General features: G+C 26.8%; 2 protein-coding genes across 3 annotated transcripts; one reads left to right on the forward strand and one right to left on the reverse strand.

Moving 5' to 3' along the window:
- Nucleotides 1-624: 624 nt before the first annotated feature.
- Nucleotides 625-10,467, reverse strand: LOC123265640 (protein pelota). The gene is made up of 7 exons (XM_044729466.1): nucleotides 10,387-10,467; nucleotides 9,932-10,082; nucleotides 9,765-9,820; nucleotides 7,441-7,684; nucleotides 5,244-5,914; nucleotides 1,496-1,602; nucleotides 625-879 (listed from the first exon to the last, which is right to left on the reverse strand). Exons 3-7 carry the CDS (start codon nucleotides 9,803-9,805, stop codon nucleotides 782-784), a joined length of 1,161 nt encoding a protein of 386 aa, XP_044585401.1. The 5' UTR covers nucleotides 9,806-9,820; nucleotides 9,932-10,082; nucleotides 10,387-10,467; the 3' UTR covers nucleotides 625-781.
- On the forward strand, nucleotides 10,370-19,830 carry LOC123265638 (sphingomyelin synthase-related 1). Of its 2 annotated transcripts, none has more exons than XM_044729464.1 (6): nucleotides 10,370-10,515; nucleotides 10,645-10,925; nucleotides 13,909-14,274; nucleotides 14,983-15,311; nucleotides 16,955-17,253; nucleotides 19,160-19,830. In XM_044729464.1, exons 3-6 carry the CDS (start codon nucleotides 13,969-13,971, stop codon nucleotides 19,549-19,551), a joined length of 1,326 nt encoding a protein of 441 aa, XP_044585399.1. In that variant the 5' UTR covers nucleotides 10,370-10,515; nucleotides 10,645-10,925; nucleotides 13,909-13,968; the 3' UTR covers nucleotides 19,552-19,830. The 2 variants fall into 2 exon arrangements, with proteins under 2 accessions (XP_044585399.1, XP_044585400.1); XM_044729465.1 differs by having other exon boundaries at nucleotides 14,989-15,311.
- Nucleotides 19,831-22,222: the final 2,392 nt, after the last annotated feature.

Genomic DNA, 22,222 nt, shown 5'->3' on the forward strand with positions numbered 1-22,222 from the left:
CACATGCGCTAAAACAGATTTAATTGAAATAGTGGCGGTAACGACATTCGGCAACAGCGCAGTTAGAAAATCTCCCGGAGGCCCACTCGCACCGGGCGGCATAGCGCCGCCCGGTTCCGAAAATTGCTTTTTTAAATTACTTCGTATATATTTTTATGCTTTTTTATATCGTCACAATTTTTAGAAAAGTTAGAAGAATGCACTTAATTTTTTTCAAAATTATCAATGAACTGAATTTCGAGAAAAAAAAAATGCAAAAAAGGCGGCGCCGCGCTCATTATGCGACCTACGAAGGGTTAATTAAATTAAAAGAAGATAATAAAATTAAATTATTTTTTAGCGATTAGAAAATATAATATCTTCTGTAGCAGTAGGACGCACATGTATCGCTTCAACACACGACCCATTATCAGCGACGCGAATATTTTCGCGGATTATTTTTATAAATCGCGGAAATATTTCAGAGTCTGGAACTCATGAAGAGTTGATAAAAGCCAACGGACATTACGCTCGTTTTTGGAGAGAAGAAAGAAATAGACTATCTAGTTAAGCTTAACTATAATTTTAAGTTATAATTATTTATAAGAAGCACAAGAACTCTGAAAGGAACAAAGAAGTCAAATATATGATCTTAGATAATAATAAATTATTTAAACTGTTTGTACAATAAATTAACATTGTATATAATCCATGATGATTAAGACACTTTTGTTTAGTTAATTAATTATAAATTGCCACGGTTATAAAACATAAAAATTAACTATCATACGGAATACTCCTGTCAATCTTCTTCAGAGGAATCGTCGCCGTCGCTTTCGTCTTCCAGCTCTGGCATTGGGAATCTCAAAATTGCTGCTATACCCGTCAATTGCTCGAGTTCTGAAGAATAAAATTTATTTTTTTTTTTTGTTATTTTTCATACAATAATTTATTAATTAAATACTATTTTTTTCTTGAAAAATAGAAATAAAAAAAAATTTAATGAAATATCAATGTAAACATTCTTTATGAATTTTTGAAAAATTTGTAAATTTTTATATTTGATCAACAATTTAGAAATAAAATAATTTAGCAGTAAAAATAGAAGAATTAAAAAAAATTGTCAATATCTAGAATTTTAAATTTGAATAATTTTTTATAATTGATTAAATGGAACCCAAAATTACAAAAATTTTTTTTTATTATTTGATTTTTGATGCATAATATGAAAAAAAAAAAAAAAATGAAAATCGTCAACCGAATGTCAAAAATGAAATATTTTAAAATCAGTAAATGATAAAACATTTTTTTAATTTTTCATAATCTTAAAAAATAAATAGTTTAGTACTCTAAAAATTAATCCCTCAAAAATATCAATAAAAAACAAAACATTTTTTGTATTTCAGATTAAAAAACAATAATAAAAAAATTTATCTAAATACAAACAAGAAATAATTAAAAAAAAAAAATAGAATAAATAAATTTTTCGACTTTTCATAATAAAAACTAAACTTACGTTCTCCAGAAACGTGCATGCTTGAAAATATTTTAACATCTCCATTAGATTCTCTTACACTTTCAACCAACTCAACATATTCTTTCCTTTCAGCAATATCATGACACCTAAAAATAAATAATCACTCTATAATCATCATCATCATCAATCATTTATATGATAAAATGGGTTTTTTATGGTTAAATTTGGTATCGTTGGAAAAGTTTTGACCTGGAGTTGTGCCTTTTCAAGATTTCGTATCGTTCTCACCGATAATCAATTTATTGTAATAAGTATTTAGTAGGGTGCTTTTTTTTTTAACTATTTTTTTTTTTTTCAGTTCCATCGTGAAATTTTGTTGCAAGTACCCAAAAAAAAATACCCTGAAAGTTTAGGCCCTTAATATTAATATTAAGACCTCGACCCAGGCGTTTAAAGATTTCCCCTTAAGGTAGTACCCTCGCCAGTCATTTTCTTAGGATTTTTTTTTAATTTTGGTAGATTAATTTTCATATAATTCTGCGTCGATTGGCGCAATTTGAGAATTTTTGACCATCTAGTTTCCGAGATATTTAATTTCAAAGTTTGAGTTTTGAACGCTCTTATACATTACAGTATACGGGATATCGAAAAATTTACCTACAAACATTTTTATATCTTAGAAACTTTTCTTAGGATCTTTTTAAAAAACTAGAGTAACGTTAACTAACAACTAAACAATTAAAAAAAAAAAAAATTCATTGATAATTACCACACAGTTTCAGAGATAATTAGTAATAAGTAATTAAAAATTTACCAGACTTTAGCCGAGGAGGGGATACGTTAATAAAGCTGTGGCAACAGCGCAAGTTTTGTAAGCCGCGAAAGAAGTATGAGATGCGCATGCGCTGACAAATTTGAAAAGTTTAATTTACGTTAGGTGTAATATTATAGTTATTAATTTTATTTATTTAAAAAAAAAAAAAAAACTATGATTATTTTATGAAAATAAGTATTTTTTTATGATACTAAAGTTAGTCGACATTTTTAATTTTTTGATTTTTTTTTTAATAATTAAATAAGAAAAAAAAATTTTTTTTTTATATTGCATTTACAGTTTTTGAAGCTTTTTTCAAGTGAAATTTTTTATTTTTTGTAATCATTTTTCAATAAAAAATTCTAAAAATTTTAAATGTTGGCTGAATTAATTTTAATTTTTTTTATATTTATTAAAAATTCAAAAAGTTAACAATTTTAATATAATAATATATATTAATCTTTCATAAGTTATAAAAATAATAGTCAGATGAAATAATAAAAAATACTTAAATTTAAAATCAGTTAATACATATAAACACAAAAATTTAATTACTTATTTTTCTGAAAAAACAAAACAATATTGTCAATTATTTTTTTTCTATTTGTTATTTGTATAGTTATTTCCATATTTACTCGAGATTTCTGTCGTTTTTCAAGGACTTTTTTTCATGAATCGTCTTTTATATGTCGATTTTTCAGACATTGTTACTATATTTCCAAATAAATGTTTGTGAATAAATAAATAAACGCATGTATCAAAACAGAGGTTAGTCTACAGCTAGTCCAAAACACTACAGTATAACCACTATAAAATATCTTAATGCTCACGCAGTGTTGCCAGATTTTTCAAACGATCAGTTTCTCGTTCGTGATTGGCTGAAATAAGTACATAAACAGCAAAAAGTTTTAGGCTTGTCAATAATGACTATCCGGTATGTGTACCGTATACTCTAGCATAAACTTTTGACGACGGAAGTCGCGAGGGTAATACCTTAAAAAAACACAGAAATTTTGATTTTTTTATGTTTAAATTTCTATAGCTCAGTGGCATTTCACAGCATTGCTTCGACCGTGAACGTAAATTTTAGAAAGTAAAAGATGGTTTAATTAAAATTTTTTTTCGGTGTACATCTACTTATATCATTGTATAAGTGTAATATGGTTGTGATAGAGGCATTTAAAGATCACAAAATTGCTTGACCTTGACGAGTTGAGTATATATAAAGCACAACCTCACGCGCTTCGCGCTATGAGGCGTGCAATAATTTAGGGTGTCAATATTTAGACGCCTGTCAATAATTGGGGCTTTTACCTTATTAATAAACTGAAAAATAAATAAATTTTATTCATTCATTATTACAATTAGGGATACTATACAGTACTAGATGATTCGGAAATAATATTAACGACCAGTCAAAATTATAAAAAATATCTTTTAAAAATATCATTAAATATCTCTGAAAATTTTGATTTTAGCGACTTCGTGCTCAGGACTTTTTTTTGTAGGAAATTGAATGTTCTACAAGTTTGTCATTCACATTTTTTCTGTAGCTCTTGTCATTCACGAGATAAATGCGAAAAAACGCGAATTTCATGGAAAAATCAAGTTTAGAGGCCTGTACTACCTCGCCGGTTCGAGTTACGGCTTGGCCGCTATGGACACTTTTGTAGAGCATTCAATTCTGAAAAAAACCCGTTCACGGTCGAAGCAATGCTGTGAAATGCCACTGAGCTATAGAAATTTAAACATAAATAAATCAAAATTTCTGTGTTTTTTTAAGGGGAAATCTTTAAACGCCTGGGTCGAGGTCTTAATATTAATATTAAGGGCCTAAACTTTCAGGGTATTTTTTTTTGGGTACTTGCAACAAAATTTCACGATGGAACTGAAAAAAAAAAAATAGTTGAAAAAAAAAAGCACCCTAGTATTTAGGCTGCATTCGAAAATACTCTATTTATAGATACATAATTAAGAAATGGCCTTATATCTTGTGAAATATTGACATTTTTACAGATATAAGCTCATCCCGGTGTTACACTCATCAAGACCTTTCATTTGAGTACCCACATCAATTTTTCATATATCGTCATATTTTAAAATTCGTGATTTTAAATATTCTCAACTATAATGTAACGTTGTTTTAGATGTTCAAACTTTTAGTTTATCATTTTTTTAATTGGGAATATTTTTAATAATTCTTTTTTTTTTAATCCGATATTTTTAGATTAATGACGTTTTATTAATGCTTTTTTTTAACTGTTCATTTTTTAAAAATGAATTCATTTAGAAATTTTATTATTTACAGTTGGCTGTCTTTTTATTTGTCACATTTTAGTACAGGTATAATTTACTTTTGACTTTATTTATATTTTTAAAATTTTTATAATATCATTTTTTATGGTTTGCTTATTTTACAAATTGGAAAATTTCATATTTTCCAATTTTAAAGTTTAGAAACGGCCAAATTTATTGATGGCCATAAATCCTTAAACTTAGAAACTGACACAAATTAATGTCCAAGATTGTATATATGAAAAATATATCAAAATGCATGTGGGTACTCAAATGAAAGCTCTTGATGAGTGTAACATCGGGATGAGCTTATATTTTTATAAATGTCAATAGTTAAGAAAGTACAGTGTAATTTAACAAAAGTCATTATTCATTATTTAATAAAGCAAAATTTTATTTATGGTTCACAAGTCACGGCAGTTACATAGTGACTGCAAGGTTGCTAGTAATATTCATATTATTAAAGTAGCCGTCAAATCAACGATTAATATTTACTGATTTTTTAAAATAGATCCCAAAAAAAATTTTCGGGTTAATAAAAAAAAATTATAAATCATTATAAGATCATTGATATACTTAAAAATTTTTCCCCAAGACTCCAATAAATTTCATAAAAAGTATTTATTTGACTCTAGCGTAGCGCATAAATGTCCTTAATAAAATAAAATAAAAACATACCTAAACAATTTGTCAGAAATAAGCAAAGTTTCAACAGCTTGAGCAGCCGCAGCAGCAAGACAATGTTTTTTCCCATAAAAAGCTCTAGCAGGATCAGTTTGCAAAATAGTATAAAACTGTTCAAGAGCTTTAACTTCCCCAGCTGCTTTAGTATCAGACATCCTAGTAACCACAGCAGGATCAGCCAGGACTTCCTTCAGCGAGTGTTTGAACCCGGAGCTGGCATGGACCAGCATAAACTTGCTCTTGTTCTCCAGCAACAATTTATTATCAGTTTTTATAGCCTGCTGAATCATGTACTCCATGAACTGGTCCTTGACGAACCCCGGGCTCGCTACAATAACACACTTGACAATATCGAAATTAACGTGCCGCAAAATTGCCTGCATGATGTTCTCGTAGAAGCGGTTCAAGCCTTTCTCGTGCTGGGAAGTCATGCCCTTCCGTTTGCGAGGAATAACCTGGTCAATCTTAGCCCTCACTATCGTCATGTTCGAAGTGATCAGACATATGTGAGCTATTCCTTCCTGCATGACAATAGCAGCCACATCAGCATTCTGAGACGGGTCGCATGCTGTGTCAATTCGCTCCAACGCTATCGAGTCCCATTTAACTTTCCTTAGAGTGAATTTACGGTTCTTCTCGACATCCAGCGTGTGGTATTGTCCCATCTATAATTTAATTTTAGTTATTGTATTTAAATGATCTATATTATTGAGAGAATAAGAGAAATTTTTTCTCCAGGATAGTCACATTATAATGATAAGTATTTAGGCTGCATTCAAAAATGATCTGTATTTAAAAACATAATTAAGAAATAAGCTTGTATCTTGTGAACTACTGACATTTTTAAATATATAAGCTCATATTGATGTTACACTCATCAAAACCTTTCATTTGAGTACTCACATCAATTTTTCATATATTTCATATATTTATATGTTATATATATATATATATATATATATATATATATATATATATATATATATATATATGTATATATAAAAAATATATCAAAAATGCAAGTAGGTACTCAAATTAAAGCTCTGGATGAGTGTATTATCATGATGAGCTTATATCTTAAAAAATGTCAATAATTAAGAAATTGCATTGTATCGTGTCAACTATTAACATTTTTAAAGATATAAGCTCATCCCGATGTTACACTCATCGAGACCTTTCATTTGATTACCCACATCAATTTTTCATATATTTTATATATTTCACAAATACCATATATATAAAATATATGAAAAATGCCATGTGGGTATTCAAATAAAAGGTCTCGATGAGTGTAACATCAAAATGAGTTTATATCTTCAAAAATGTCAATAATTAAGAAATGACCTTGTATCTTGTTAACTATTGACATTTTTAAAGATATAAACTCATCCCGATGTTACACTCATCGAGACCTTTCATTTGATTACCCACATCAATTTTTCATATATTTTATATATTTATATATTTCACAAATACCATATATATAAAATATATGAAAAATGCCATGTGGGTATTCAAATGAAAGGTCTCGATGAGTGTAACATCAAAATGAGTTTATATCTTCAAAAATGTCAATAATTAAGAAATGACCTTGTATCTTGTTAACTATTGACATTTTTAAAGATATAAGCTCATCCCGATGTTACACTCATCGAGACCTTTCATTTGATTACCCACATCAATTTTTCATATATTTTATATATTTATATATTTCACAAATACCATATATATATAAAATATATGAAAAATGCCATGTGGGTATTCAAATGAAAGGTCTCGATGAGTGTAACATCAAAATGAGTTTATATCTTCAAAAATGTCAATAATTAAGAAATGACCTTGTATCTTGTTAACTATTGACATTTTTAAAGATATAAGCTCATCCCGATGTTACACTCATCGAGACCTTTCATTTGAGTACCCACATCAATTTTTCATATATTTATATATATTATGTATATATGTATATATGAAAAATATATGAAAATGCATGTGGGTACTCAAATGAAAGCTCTTGATGAGTGTAACATTGGGATGAGCTTATATCTTTAAAAACTTCAATATTTAAGTAAGTACAGTACAATTTAACAAAAGTCATTATTTAATAAAGCAAAAATTTGTTTTATGGTTCACAAGTAACGGCAGTCACATAGTGACTGCAAAGTTGCTAGTTTAAATTTATGATTCATACCTTGACATATTGGTTTTCTACAATATTTCTTCCCTTGAGTCTCAAAACACATGCCTGGGTGTCAAAGTCTATGTTCTCGACGTTGATTGTCAACGTAGTGCGGACTCGCGTGCTGTTGGTGCTACCGGTTGAACTTTCCGTCTGGACTTTTCGGATCGTTGATCCGCAGACACAATCTCCCTCTGATATGAGATTGTATGCGTGCCACATGTCTTCTGGGTTTTCCGGGACCAAAACGACACTCCTATAGTTAACAATTTCATTATTTGTCATTTAATTTTTTATAATTTTAACTTAACTAGCTTTAGGAAATTTTTTTCATTTTATAAAAATTTTGTAGAAAAAATTCTGTGTAGAAAATAAAAAAAAAAATATTTTTTTTTGTACATGATTTATTTTATAGCAATTAAATTATTATGAAAAGAAAAATTAATTCATTAAAAAATTTCACATTTGACAATTCAAAAAAAATTATTAATGATATTTTTTTAAAACATTTTTGAAGTGAAACTTCTTTATCGACGCATGAGAGAAATTTTATAGCAATGTAAAAAAAAATCGTCACAATTTTTGGTTACGCGCCATGTTATTTTTTTTTTTTTTTTATCAAAGTTCAGTATAGCGCCGTAAAGAATAAATCTAAAAACAAAAAAAAAAAAAAACAAATTAATTGATAATTTAAAAATAAAAAAAAAAATACAATTATTAGTAAATCAAAATATGTATACGTACATCTTTTTTATTTATTTGTTTCTAATGATTTATCTATTCATTTTTAATTCTACAAAATCATTGCATGTCTACAAGATTAATTATCATTATATAATTGTATTACTTTGAATAGATAATTCCAATTATTTACTCATAACTTGTGTAATTGAGTTAGTTATTAAATATCTGTTTTGAATTATTTTTACTATGTTATAGAAGAAAATATAAATATTAAAGTTCTTTACATAATTTTTGTAAACCGATTAAATAATGGCAGAGTTTAAAAAATGACAACAATGGTAATGATGATGAGATCATAATTGATGAATTACAATGATTATAATAAAAGCAATGATAAAATGAATTACTCATATTATTGGTATGCATGTCTATAATACAATAAATAATAGTTTAAAAAAACTAAAAACACGCTTTTTATAGAAAACCAAACTAAAAAATAGAAAATAAATTTAAATTAAGAATAGTGTTAAAAATTTCAATAAATATAAATTAATAATAGTGTAAATAAAAAAAATGTATTTTATTTTAAAAAAAGCGTGAGGTGCATGGTGTCAATAGTTATAAATATTTTATTGACAGATATGAGTAGAGTGATTATCATTTTGATAATATCTTAAAAAGCACCCCACGCTTTTTTAAAATAAAATACATTTTTTATTTACACTATTATTAATTTATATTTATTGAAATTTTTAACAATATTCTTAATTTAAATTTATTTTCTATTTTTTAGTTTGGTTTTCTATAAAAAGCGTGTTTTAGTTTTTTAAACTATTATTTATTTTTACTTTTAGTTTGGTTTACTTATAAAAGCCTGATTATTTAATTTTTTTAAACTCTTATTTGTTTGATTATCAAAAATATTCAGGCGCGCAAATTACCCACGGAGAGTTACATACTGACATACTGACATACAAGTGAAGCTAATAAAAAATAATTATTTATAAATATTATAAATACGGGGAATCAGAGTTCGATTTCGGAGAGCGAGCCTGAGAAACGGCTACCAGAACCAAGGAAGGCCGCAGGCGCGCAGATTACCCACGGAGAGTTACTAACATACTGATGACAAACTGACATACAAGTGAAGCTAATATAAAGCGTGTAAAAAAAAAAAAATAGCTTTAATTTAATCTTGAAAAATTATTTTTCGCGTGCCTTATCTAGCCAATTTCTGTGAAGTTGTAAATAGTAAAAAAATTATAAGTCATAAAGAAGTTTCACTTCTTACTTGTGTACTCTGGTACACACACATATTTTTTATTATAATTGATTTGCTATAAAAATTTAAAATAATTGACAGCTAAAATTTTTTAAAATTAATTATTGATAAAAATTAAAAAATTGTCAGCTTACTAATTTAAGTTTCACATTTTTTTTCTTAAATAATTAAATAATGATAATGAAATTAACAAACATATGACAGTTTTTATGAAAATTATTCTTTTTAAAAATTTTACAAATACAAGATTTCAAAAACTCTAACTGCAATTTTTTAAAAACACCTTTTAAATTTAACTTTAATTAATGAAAAAAATTTTTAAAAACTAAAAAATTTGCTAATTTAATAAATTATCAATTCAACAACTTACCCTCCACCATCTCTGTCAATATTTTTATTCAACAGCTTCATTTTTTCATTCTATCACTGAAAAAAAAATTTTGACATTAAAAAAAAATTACTCGATAAAAAATTCTAAATTACTCAAGAAAATTTTAATATTTTCTAATTATTAATTTATAAAAAACACAAACTAACCTTAGAAGAGTAATTTTATTTGTTATTGATATAGTGAACACTGAACGTGTGTTTGCATCGGTGAAAAATAAAAATCACGGGCGACATCTTGAACTTGTGAATTTTCTAGTAATTTTCCGTGCCAGATGTTGATGATGTCAGCAGCAATTTTCTGCATTTCTTTTTACCAACAGGAAGTTAGCGGACATTTTTAATTTTTAAATTTTTTTTCAAAAATTGCACTTATAGTTTTTCAAGTTTTTTACAAATGAAAAAATTTTTTTTATGTTTGTAATTATTTTAAGAAAAATTAAAAAGATTGTTAGATTTCGGCTAATTTAATTTTTATCCAGAAAATTGCAAAAATGGCCCTCAGCGCCATCTTGCGGCAACGTCCGTAACCTCAAAAAAATTCAACAAATTCTCTGTTTGACACCAAAAACTAAACTAAGAAGGATAAAAAGTAGGACACTCACATGTTACAGTTATTTATCATTTCAATTCAACATTTACACGTTTACAGTTAACAGTTAACAGTTAAAAACATTAAACAACACTGAGCACCGGATCACCAGGATCATCAACCAGCCACCAGTCAGCACAAGGTATCATGACCGCTTGTCATTAGTTTGTTTTATAATTATAATTATAATTGTAATTTTATGATTATAATCATTTGTCACCAACCGTAAAATAGCTTGACTAATACATATAATACCTCTTCTCTCTTCTAGTTCGCAGTTGCAACTCAACCGCGCCAGCAAAATTCATTGTTCAGTGCGATAATAAATACGGCCTTGTTATCAGTATCAGTGAATATTTTAATTGTCTATTTGTCTATTAAAAATTCCATTAGCGTTATGGCTGAATTTATTTATACGTCTAAAAATATGTGAGCACTGGAGAAATATTATTATTGAAATAAAAATATAAACAATAACATGCGTCCAATATCAACATCGCTGATAATAATGTTTAATTATTCTTAAAAATAAAACCTGCAACCAAGACAAAGGTATTTATTTATTTATTATATTTTTTTTTATACTTGCATATTTATAAGTGCATGCTAAGTGACTAATGGATAATTAATCTTGATAATTAGCAACCTTTGTTATCAAAATTAAGCTGTTATTAAAGAAGAGATTAATCATGATGATGAAAATTAAATTAGCCATCTGAAAATTTTTGTAGTTTATTTTATTGAAAAATTATTAAAGAAAAAAGAATAAAAAATAGAAGAAAAAATTTCGCATGTGGAAAATTTAAAAAAATACACATGCAATTTTTTAAAAATATTTTTTTAGTTCTAATTTGATTAATAAATAAAAGACAAACAATTTTTGAACGGATAATTTTATTATAAAGTTATAAAGAATTATCTATATTATTAAGAAAATAAATAAAATTTTGTCTAAGATAAAATCGGTCATATGATAAAATTGGTTTTTTTTTAGTGAAATTTAGTCTCATTGTAAAAGACTTGAATTTGTGCATAGATACATAATTAAGAAATTACCTTGTATCTTGTGAAAAATTGAATTTTTTAAAGATATACGCTCACCCCGACATTATACTTATCGAGACCTTTCATTTAAGTACCCACATCAATTTTTCATATATTTTATATATTTATATATTTCACAAATACCATATATATAAAATATATGAAAAATGCCATGTGGGTACTTCAATGGAAGCTCTCGATGAGTGTTACATCGGAATGAGTTTATATCTTAAAAAATGTCAATAATTAAGAAATGACCTTGTATTTGATGAACTATTGACATTTTTAAAGATATAAGCTCATTCCGATGTTACACTCATCGAGACCTTTCATTTGAGTACCCACATCAATTTTTTATATATTTCATATATTTATATATATTATATATATGTATATATCAAAAATGCAAGTAGGTACTCAAATGAAAGCTCTTGATGAGCGTAACATCAAGATGAGCTCATATCTTCAAAAATGTTAATAATGAAGAAATGACCTTGTATTTGGTGAACTATTGAGATTTTTAAAGATATACGCTCACCCCGACATTATACTCATCGAGACCATTCATTTGAGTACCCACATCAATTTTTCATATATTTTATATATTTATATATTTCACAAATACCATATATATAAAATATATGAAAAATGCCATGTGGGTACTTCAATGAAAGCTCTCGATGAGTGTTACATCGGAATGAGTTTATATCTTAAAAAATGTCAATAATTAAGAAATGACCTTGTATTTGATGAACTATTGACATTTTTAAAGATAGTAAAGTTATCCTGATGTTACTCACTTGCCGAGATTCTTTTTTCATTTGAGTACCCACATCAATTTTTTATATATTTCATATATTTATATATATTATATATATGTATACATCAAAAATGCAAGTAGGTACTCAAATGAAAGCTCTTGATGAGCGTAACATCGAGATGAGCTCTTATCTTTAAAAATGTTAATAATGAAGAAATGACCTTGTATTTGGTGAACTATTGACATTTTTAAAGATATAAGCTCATCCCGATGTTACACTCATCGAGACCTTTCATTTGAGTACCCACATCAATTTTTCATATATTTTATATATTTATATACTTCACAAATACCATATATACAAAATATATGAAAAATACCATGTGGGTACTTAAATGAAAGGTCTCAATGAGTGTTACATCGAAATAAGTTTATATCTTGAAAAATGTCAATAATTAAGAAATTACCTTGTATCTTGTGAAATATTGACATTTTTAAAGATGTACGCTCACCCCGACATTATACTCATCGAGACCATTCATTTGAGTACCCACATCAATTTTTCATATATTTTATATATTTATATATTTCACAAATACCATATATAAAATATATGAAAAATGCCATGTGGGTACTTAAATGAAAGCTCTCGATGAGTGTTACATCGGAATGAGTTTATATCTTAAAAAATGTCAATAATTAAGAAATGACCTTGTATTTGGTGAACTATTGACATTTTTAAAGATATAAGCTCATTCCGATGTTACACTCATCGAGACCTTTCATTTGAGTACCCACATCAATTTTTTATATATTTCATATATTTATATATATTATATATATGTATATATCAAAAATGCAAGTAGGTACTTAAATGAAAGCTCTTGATGAGCGTAACATCGAGATGAGCTCTTATCTTTAAAAATGTTAATAATGAAGAAATGACCTTGTATTTGGTGAACTATTGACATTTTTAAAGATATAAGCTCATCCCGATGTTACACTCATCGAGACCTTTCATTTGAGTACCCACATCAATTTTTCATATATTTTATATATTTATATACTTCACAAATACCATATATACAAAATATATGAAAAATACCATTTGGGTACTTAAATGAAAGGTCTCAATGAGTGTTGCATCGAAATAAGTTTATATCTTGAAAAATGTCAATAATTAAGAAATTACCTTGTATCTTGTGAAATATTGACATTTTTAAAGATATACGCTCACCCCGACATTATACTCATCGAGACCTTTCATTTGAGTACCCACATCAATTTTTTATATATTTCATATATTTATATATATTATATACATGTATATATGAAAAATATATCAAAAATGCATGTGGGTACTTGAATGAAAGCTCTTGATGAGTGTATTATCATGATGAGCTTATATCTTTAATAACGTCAATATTTAAGAAAGTACAGTGCAATTTAACAAAAGGTATTATTTAATAAAGCATAATTTTAAGTTTTTCTAGTTAACGAGTCACGGCAGTCACATAGTGACTGCAAGGTTGCTAGTTATGAATAATTAATTAAAATTAATTTAGCAGATATTAAAAAAAAAAAAGGAGTAAAAAATTGACATATAAAAATTTTAATAAATAAAACCTGCACTTTTTTAAAAATAATTTTCCGGAACAAATTCGCTTGTTAAATAAAATTATAAAATTGTGAAGTGACAGCTAACTTTAATATCATAATAATTAATTATAGATCGAAGATTGGAGTCTCTGCTGCAGCTGATTGACTACCCGTAGTTTTATTGTATCTAAAATGGCCAAGACCCTGCCAAAAGACATCGTCAACTGGACGAACGAAGACGTGATCAAGTGGCTTGAGGAGTCCGGACATGGATCTTGTGCGTTTTACTTCAAGGCTCATGACATTGATGGCAAGTCTCTGCTGACGATCCGAGAGGATGATCTCAAGAGCCAGGGCATGAAAATTGAGAAGTTAGGAGATGTGAAGAGACTTTATATCAGTATTAAGAAATTACAGAAGGAAAATATGGCGGTTTTATTTGAGCTGGGGCAGCTTGAGTTTACTTCTTCGAATTTTTATTCTCATAATAGACAAGAGGTTTGTTTATTATTATTATTATTTTTATTTTTTTTAATACATCTCATTTTTTTTATTTCGAATTAAAATTCTGGCTAAAGGATAAGAGATACAAAAAAATTTATAAAACCTTTTTTTTTTTTATAAAGTATTAAATTTTCTATAAAAAAGATTTCGTATTATTTTTTGATATTTTTAATATTTAACTCAAAATTAAAAAATCAGAATGTTAGTACAATTTCTTCTGAGAATAAAAAATTATTTTTAGCTTTTGATTTTAAAATTTACATAAAATATTAGAGATTCGGAAAAATTGATAGGAAACATTTTTGTAGAGAATTTAATTTTTTTTATCTTATAATTTTTTCTTATTTTTAATATTTCACATCATAAATTAAAAATTTCTTTGAATTTTTCTAACAAAAATTTTTTCATTGAAAAACTTTATTTAAAAAAAAAAAAAAAATAACAATATAAAATTTTTCACATTTATTAAACAATGCAGCTGTTCATTATCGATCACAATTAACAATAGAAAGACAATATTATGTTACGTACATTAAACTTCTTTATTAATTGTCCTGTCATCTGTTAATATTTTAAATCATTCTACACCGCTGCAATATTCAATACATCGATTATTTCTTCTAAAGAAAATTATTTTCCATGACAATGAATAATATGCTTAATAAAAAAAAAAAAAAAAAAATACTAATTAAAATTGTCTAGTTACAGAGTTTCATATCAAACAACGAGAGCTCAGTAGACCCAGAATTCTATTCAGCGTCAGTATCCGACGACGGACATGCCTCGCACCTACCTCCAGAAATATGGAAAGCATTTATCAGCCTGGGCTATTTGTTCATAGTGACGTGGATTACAGCCTTCGTGATGGTGATAGTCCACGACAGAGTCCCAGACATGAAAAAGTACCCGCCATTGCCAGACATTTTTCTTGACAATGTCCCACACATACCCTGGGCTTTTGATATTTGTGAAGTAACTGGGACATTGTTATTCGCTATCTGGCTGATGGTTCTTATATTTCATAAATATAGGTAAAGTTTATTGATTTTAACTATTATTAATTATTAATAAAAATAACTAATAATAAGAGCTAAAATATTTTTCAAATGTTTAATATTATGGCGAAAATAGTGATTGTTAAAAATTGCATTTTATATTTTTTTAAATTTTTACACGACTATTATTTTTGCCATAATATCAAAAATTTGAATCATTTATTATGAATTGTTATTTTGAATTTGCAGCCGTGAACTATAAAAAATTAAAATTTTGCTTTATTAAATAATGCCTTGTTAAATTGCACTGTACTTGCTTAAATATTGACGGATTTAAAGATATAAGCTCATCCCGATGATACACTCATCAAGAGCTTTCATTTGAGTACCCACTTGCATTTTTAATATATTTTTCATATATACATATATATAATATATATAAATATATGAAATATATGAAAAATTGATGTGGGTACTCAAAAGAAAGGTCTCGATGAGTGTAACATCAGGATGAGCTTATATCTTTAACAATGTCAATAGTTCACAAGATATTTGTTAAATTGCACTCTACTTTCTTAATTATTGACGTTTTTAAAGATATAAGCTCATTCTGATGTTACACTCATCAAGAGCTTTCATTTGAGTACCCACTTGCATTTTTAATATATTTTTCATATATACATATATATAATATATATAAATATATGAAATATATGAAAAATTGATGTGGGTACTCAAATAAAAGGTCTCGATGAGTGTAACATCAGTATGAGCTTATATCTTTAACAATGTCAATAGTTCACAAGATATTTGTTAAATTGCACTCTACTTTCTTAACTATTGACGTTTTTAAAGATATAAGCTCATTCTGATGTTACACTCATCAAGAGCTTTCATTTGAGTACCCACTTGCATTTTTAATATATTTTTCATATATACATATATATAATATATATAAATATATGAAATATATGAAAAATTGATGTGGGTACTCAAATGAAAGGTCTCGATGAGTGTAACATCAGGATGAGCTTATATCTTTAACAATGTCAATAGTTCACAAAATATTTGTTAAATTGCACTCTACTTTCTTAACTATTGACGTTTTTAAAGATATAAGCTCATTCTGATGTTACACTCATCAAGAGCTTTCATTTGAGTACCCACTTGCATTTTTAATATATTTTTCATATATACATATATATAAGTGTCCCAGATAAATATATGAAATAATATGATAAACAAAATGATTCTGAGTACTCAAATGAAGACGCATAGATAGTGAATGTCAATATGATTGACTTATATGCTTTAGAGAGAATGTAGTGTTCATAAGATATTTGTTAAATTGCACTCTACTTTCTTAACTATTGACGTTTTTAAAGATATAAGCTCATTCTGATGTTACACTCATCAAGAGCTTTCATTTGAGTACCCACATGCATTTTTGATATATTTTTCATATATACATACATATCATAGATAAATGTATGAAATATATGAAAAATTGATGTGGGTACTCAAATGAAAGGTCTCGATAAGTGAAATGTCGGAGTGAGCTTATATCTTTAAAAATCTCAATAGTTCACAAGATACAAAGTCATTTCATAATTATATATATAGAGATAGAGCATTTTCCAATGCAGCCTAAATAATAATATCGATAATTAATTTTACAGATTTATTCTACTGAGAAGATTCTTTGCTTTGTCGGGGACAGTGTTCCTGTTAAGATGCGTGACGATGTTGATAACATCTCTAAGTGTTCCTGGAGCACATTTACAGTGCCAACCGAGACCGACTCCCGACGACCCTTGGGCGAAAACCGCCTACGGGGAGCTGTATAATAAAATTTCAATGGCGTACGTCATCTGGCGAGGGGCTGGGATGTCTATTCAGGGAGTTAGAACGTGCGGGGACTATATGTTCAGCGGACACACGGTCGCGTTGACGATGCTTAACTTTTTTATTACTGAATGTAAGTTGCTTCTATTTATCAGTTTGATTTTTATCGATCCTCGGGTGTCAAGGCTTTGATTACTTAATACAGTCGAGGCTAATTTATTTGTTGCGTCACATGTAAATATTTATGCTTTGTTAGAGTAGATGTTGTTGAGTAGAAAAGTTTTGAATTTATGGAATTTTTTTTTTATAAATATTTTATTTTAAGAGGTTATATAAGCTTTAATTAATTGATTTGAAAAATAATTTATGCTGGAAAATATAAAATTATAATATATTTATATATTTTCTAATATATAAATATATTAGAAAATATGATAGTTTGTCATGTTTTAAGAGCCATCAAAATTTTTTTAATTTACAAAATTAAAAATTCAATTTTTTAAGATGTTGAAAATTTTTTTTGAAGCCAATTTTTGTGGAGCTCTTAAAATATAAGAATTTTTGCAATTAGTTTTTTAATTAAGTAATTGCGGAATTATAGATTATATATTACAAATATGAAAAAATGAATTAATAATAAGTATTTATTTATTAATAAAATATAAAAATACAGAGAATAAATAATACGGAATTATTAATTAATTAATTATGAAAAAATGATTAGAAACCTTTTTTATGAGAAATTTAATTCACTAAAAAAAAGGTTTTTGTAAATTTTTTTCTATCTCTCTGATTTTAGCCAGAATTTCAGATTAAAAAATCAAAAACATTTTATTGTAGTCAAAATTAAGATGAAGAAAGTTTAATTTCAAAATTTTCGATTAAATTTTGAAAATACGAAAAAAATTATAAGAAATTTTTTTTGTAGGAAATTAAATTTCTTATAAAAAAAAAAGCTTTAATCAAATTTTTTTCATCTATTTTAATCAGAACTAGGAATATAAATTGCGCGCCTTAATTATTCAATCAATAAAGAATCGGGGACCACATTTTTGCGATAATTCGATACTTAGTTAACTTCACGTTTATTTCAATTTCATCTATTTTAATTTAGAGGATTTGGTATCAATAGCTAAAAAACAATCTTAGGAGCTAAAATTAAAATAGAGAAAATTTTGTTTCAAAATATTTTTTTGAATTTTGAAGATACAAAAAAATTATAAGAATTATTTTTTTGAAGAAAATTTAATTTCCTATAAAAAAAAGATCCTTTTTAATTTTCCAGTATTTCTCATATTTTAACCAGAAATTGATCTCAAAAGTCAAAATCAATTTTTTGAAGCTAGAATTAAATTATAGAAAGTTTAATTTCAAAATTTTTTATTTAATTTTGAAAAATCAAAAAAATTATAAGAAAATTTTTTTTTTAGAAAATTTAATTTCCTTTAAAAAAAGGTCTTTTTTTAATTTTCCCGTACTTCTCATATTTAAACCAGAAATTAATCTCAAAAATCAAAATCAATTTTTTGAAGCTAGAATTAAATTATAGAAAGTTTAATTTCAAAATTTTTGGTTAAATTTTGAAGATACAAAAAAATTATACACTGATAAAAAAGTTAACTTAATTCAAGAAAAAAAAAATCTTGAATTAAGTTCTTGAGAAAAAAAAATTTGCCTAAATCAAGGATAATTTTTTGACTCAAGAATTTTTTTTCTTGATACAAAAAACTTATTTTCATCGAAATGGTATTTCTTCTTGGGTCAAGATTTTTTCTCTTGAGTCGTTATTTTTTTTATCAATGTAGGAAAAAATATAATTTTCTACAAAAAAATTTCCTTCTTAATTTTTACGTATTTCTTATATTTAAACCAAAAATTGATCTCAAAATTCAAAATCAATTTTTTGGAGCCAAAATAAAAGTATAAAAAGTTTAATTTCAAAATTTTTGCTTAAATTTTGAAAAAAAAAATGACAAAAAAAAATTTTTTATAAAAAAATTTTCCCAACAAATTCTCATGAAAAATAAAAATTTTTGCAGATACGCCTCGCCAACTTTACTTCTTGCACACATTCACGTGGATGCTGAACATGTTCGGTATATTCTTCATCTTAGCAGCCCACGAGCACTATTCGATAGACGTGTTCGTAGCATTCTACATAACTTCTCGGCTGTTCCTGTACTACCACACGCTAGCGAACAACCAAGCTTTGATGCAGCGTGACTCCATAAGAACCAGAGTGTGGTTTCCTCTGTTCAGCTTCTTCGAGTCCTCCGTCGACGGAATCGTTCCCAACGAGTACGAGTCGCCCTCGAAGATAATCTGCAACCTCGCGTGCACGTGCCGCGACATCGCCAACGCGCTCAGACAAAAAATAAGTATTTCTAATCTCCAACGCACTGTCAACGACAGCACAAAAAAGGGTCTTTGATATTGACACTGTGTCTGTTTTAATCATTATAAATTTTAGATGTATCTAGGTAATTGTAATTGTTAACGATCTCTAGGTGAAATTGTAATTATCTTTGCTATTTTTATAAGTAACTATTAATAATAATAATACAATATAATATATTGAATGATTAAATAATTAATTTAATTTTCTAAGAGACTGCATTAAAACGTGACTGATGTTTGATAAATTCTTCGTAAAAAGAATAAAAGTGCTCGAAAATTTTATTGAAATCAATAAATCTATATTTAAAATTAATTGATCTATGTTATTAAGAGAATAAGAATAATTTTGTGTCCATTGTTTTTTTATGGTAAAATAGGTTTTTATGGTTAAATTTGGTATCATTAGAAAGGTCTTGACCTGGAGTTGTGCCATTTCAAGGTTTCATATCATTCTCACCATTAGTCAATTTATCATAATAAGTATTTAGGCTGTATTTGAAAATTCTCTATCTCTAGATACATAATTGAGAAATGACGTTGTATCTTGTGAATGATTGACATTTTTAAAGATATAAGCTCATCTCGATGTTACACTCATCAAGACTTTTCATTTGAGTACCCACATCAATTTTTCATATATTTTATATATTTATATATTTCACAAATACTATATATATAAAATATATGAAAAATGCAATGTGGGTACTTAAATGAAAGATCTCAATGAGTGTTATATCGAAATGAGTTTATATCTTAAAAAATGTCAATAATTAAGAAATGACCTTATATCTTGTCAACTATTGACATTTTTAAAGATATGAGCTCATTCTGATGTTACACTTATCAAGATCTTTTATTTGAGTACCCACATCAATTTTTTATATATTTATATATTTCACAAATACTATATATATAAAATATATGAAAAATGCAATGTGGGTACTTAAATGAAAGGTCTCGATGAGTGTAACATCGAAATGAGCTTATATCTTTAAAAACGATAATAGTTAAGAATGTACAGTGCTATTTAACAAATATCTTGTGAACTATTGAAATTTTTGAAGATATAAGCTCACTCCGACATTACACTCATCGAGACCTTTCATTTGAATACCCACATCAATTTTTCATATATTTATATATATTATATATATATATATATATATATATATATATATATATATATATATATATATATATATATATATATATATCTATGGAAAATATATTAAAAATGCAAGTGGGTACTCAAATGAAAGCTCTTGATGAGTTTAACATCGGCATGAGCTTATATCTTAAAAAATGTCAATAATTAAAAAATGACCTTGTATCTTGTCAACTATTGACATTTTTAAAGATATAAGCTCATCCTGAAGTTACACACATCAAGACCTTTTATTTGAGTACCCACATCAATTTTTCATATATTTATATATATTATATGTATGTATATATGAAAAATATATAAAAAATGCAAGTGGGTACTCAAATGGAAGCTCTTGATGAGCGTAACATTAGGATGAGCTCATATCTTTAAAAATGTTAATAATTAAGAAATGACCTTGTTTCTTGTGAACTATTGGCATTTTTAAAGATATAAGCTTATCTCGATGTTACACTCATCAAGACCTTTTATTTGAGTACCCACATCAATTTTTCATATATTTTATATATTTATATATTTCAGAAATACCATATATATAAAATATATGAAAAATGTCATGTGAGTACTTAAACGAAAGGTCTCAATGAGTGTAACATTGAAATGAGTTTATAACTTGAAAAATGTCAATAATTAAGAAATGACCTTTTATCTTGTCAACTACTGACATTTTTAAAGATATAAGACTATCCCGACATTACACTCATCGAGACCTTTCATTTGAGTACCCACATCAATTTTTATATATTATATATATATATGTATATGAAAAATATGTTAAAAATGCATGTGGGTACTCAAATGAAAGCTCTTGATCAGTGTAACATTAGGATGAGCTTATATCTTTAAATACGTCAATAGTTAAAAAAGTACAGCACAATTTAACAAAATTCATTATTTAATAAAGTAAAATTTTATTTATGGTTCACAAGTAACGGCAGTCACATAGTGACTGCAAGGTTGCTATTAATTATTCAAGTAAATAAATAAATGAAAAATAATTGATTTAACTGTTTTAATAAATTATTAATTAAATTTTCTCCAGGTTTGGCGATACACGATACATGACAAATGTTGTAAAAAAAATCGGTAAAAAAATATTTATAGCCGGTGGACATGTAATCGAATGAAGAATACCAATGGATAACGTTTTTATCGTCGATCGGTCAAGGCTTCAATGTATGTATATATGTGTATATACATAATATAATATAAATAAAAAACGGACATATGGATTACGTACATACTGCGGATCTGGAAGACGTTTCTAATGTTAATGAACATGGTATCGGTACTGAGAGAATCCGAGTTGTACCTACCTATGTAATATTACTTTTGGAATAAACCGATCGCCATTTACGGATTTTACAAGCGTTTCTACGATCACGTTCCCGAGAGAATATTTATCTTACAGCGTATTGAGCTTTCCTCACTCTCGTTTTACAAATCAACACATCTTTCTACTTTTATATAACAAATTTATTTATCTAGTCGTTTTATCGGTTTCTAATGTTCACTCAGTTCTATTAAGGAGCTCTTGTCT

Source organism: Cotesia glomerata, linkage group LG5 (genome assembly GCF_020080835.1).
Source record: "Cotesia glomerata isolate CgM1 linkage group LG5, MPM_Cglom_v2.3, whole genome shotgun sequence".
NCBI lineage: Eukaryota > Metazoa > Arthropoda > Insecta > Hymenoptera > Braconidae > Cotesia > Cotesia glomerata.

Coding starts and splice junctions, on each gene's coding strand:
- LOC123265638 (XM_044729464.1), top strand. CDS start 13,969: ATGGCCAAGACCCTGCCAAAAGACATCGTCAACTGGACGAACGAAGAC. Junction 14,275..14,982: donor ATTCTCATAATAGACAAGAG/GTTTGTTTATTA, acceptor AAAATTGTCTAG/TTACAGAGTTTCATATCAAA. Junction 17,254..19,159: donor TAACTTTTTTATTACTGAAT/GTAAGTTGCTTC, acceptor AAATTTTTGCAG/ATACGCCTCGCCAACTTTAC.
- LOC123265640 (XM_044729466.1), bottom strand. CDS start 9,805: ATGAAGCTGTTGAATAAAAATATTGACAGAGATGGTGGAGG. Junction 7,685..9,764: donor ATTGACAGAGATGGTGGAGG/GTAAGTTGTTGA, acceptor TGTTAACTATAG/GAGTGTCGTTTTGGTCCCGG. Junction 880..1,495: donor CATGCACGTTTCTGGAGAAC/GTAAGTTTAGTT, acceptor TTTATTCTTCAG/AACTCGAGCAATTGACGGGT.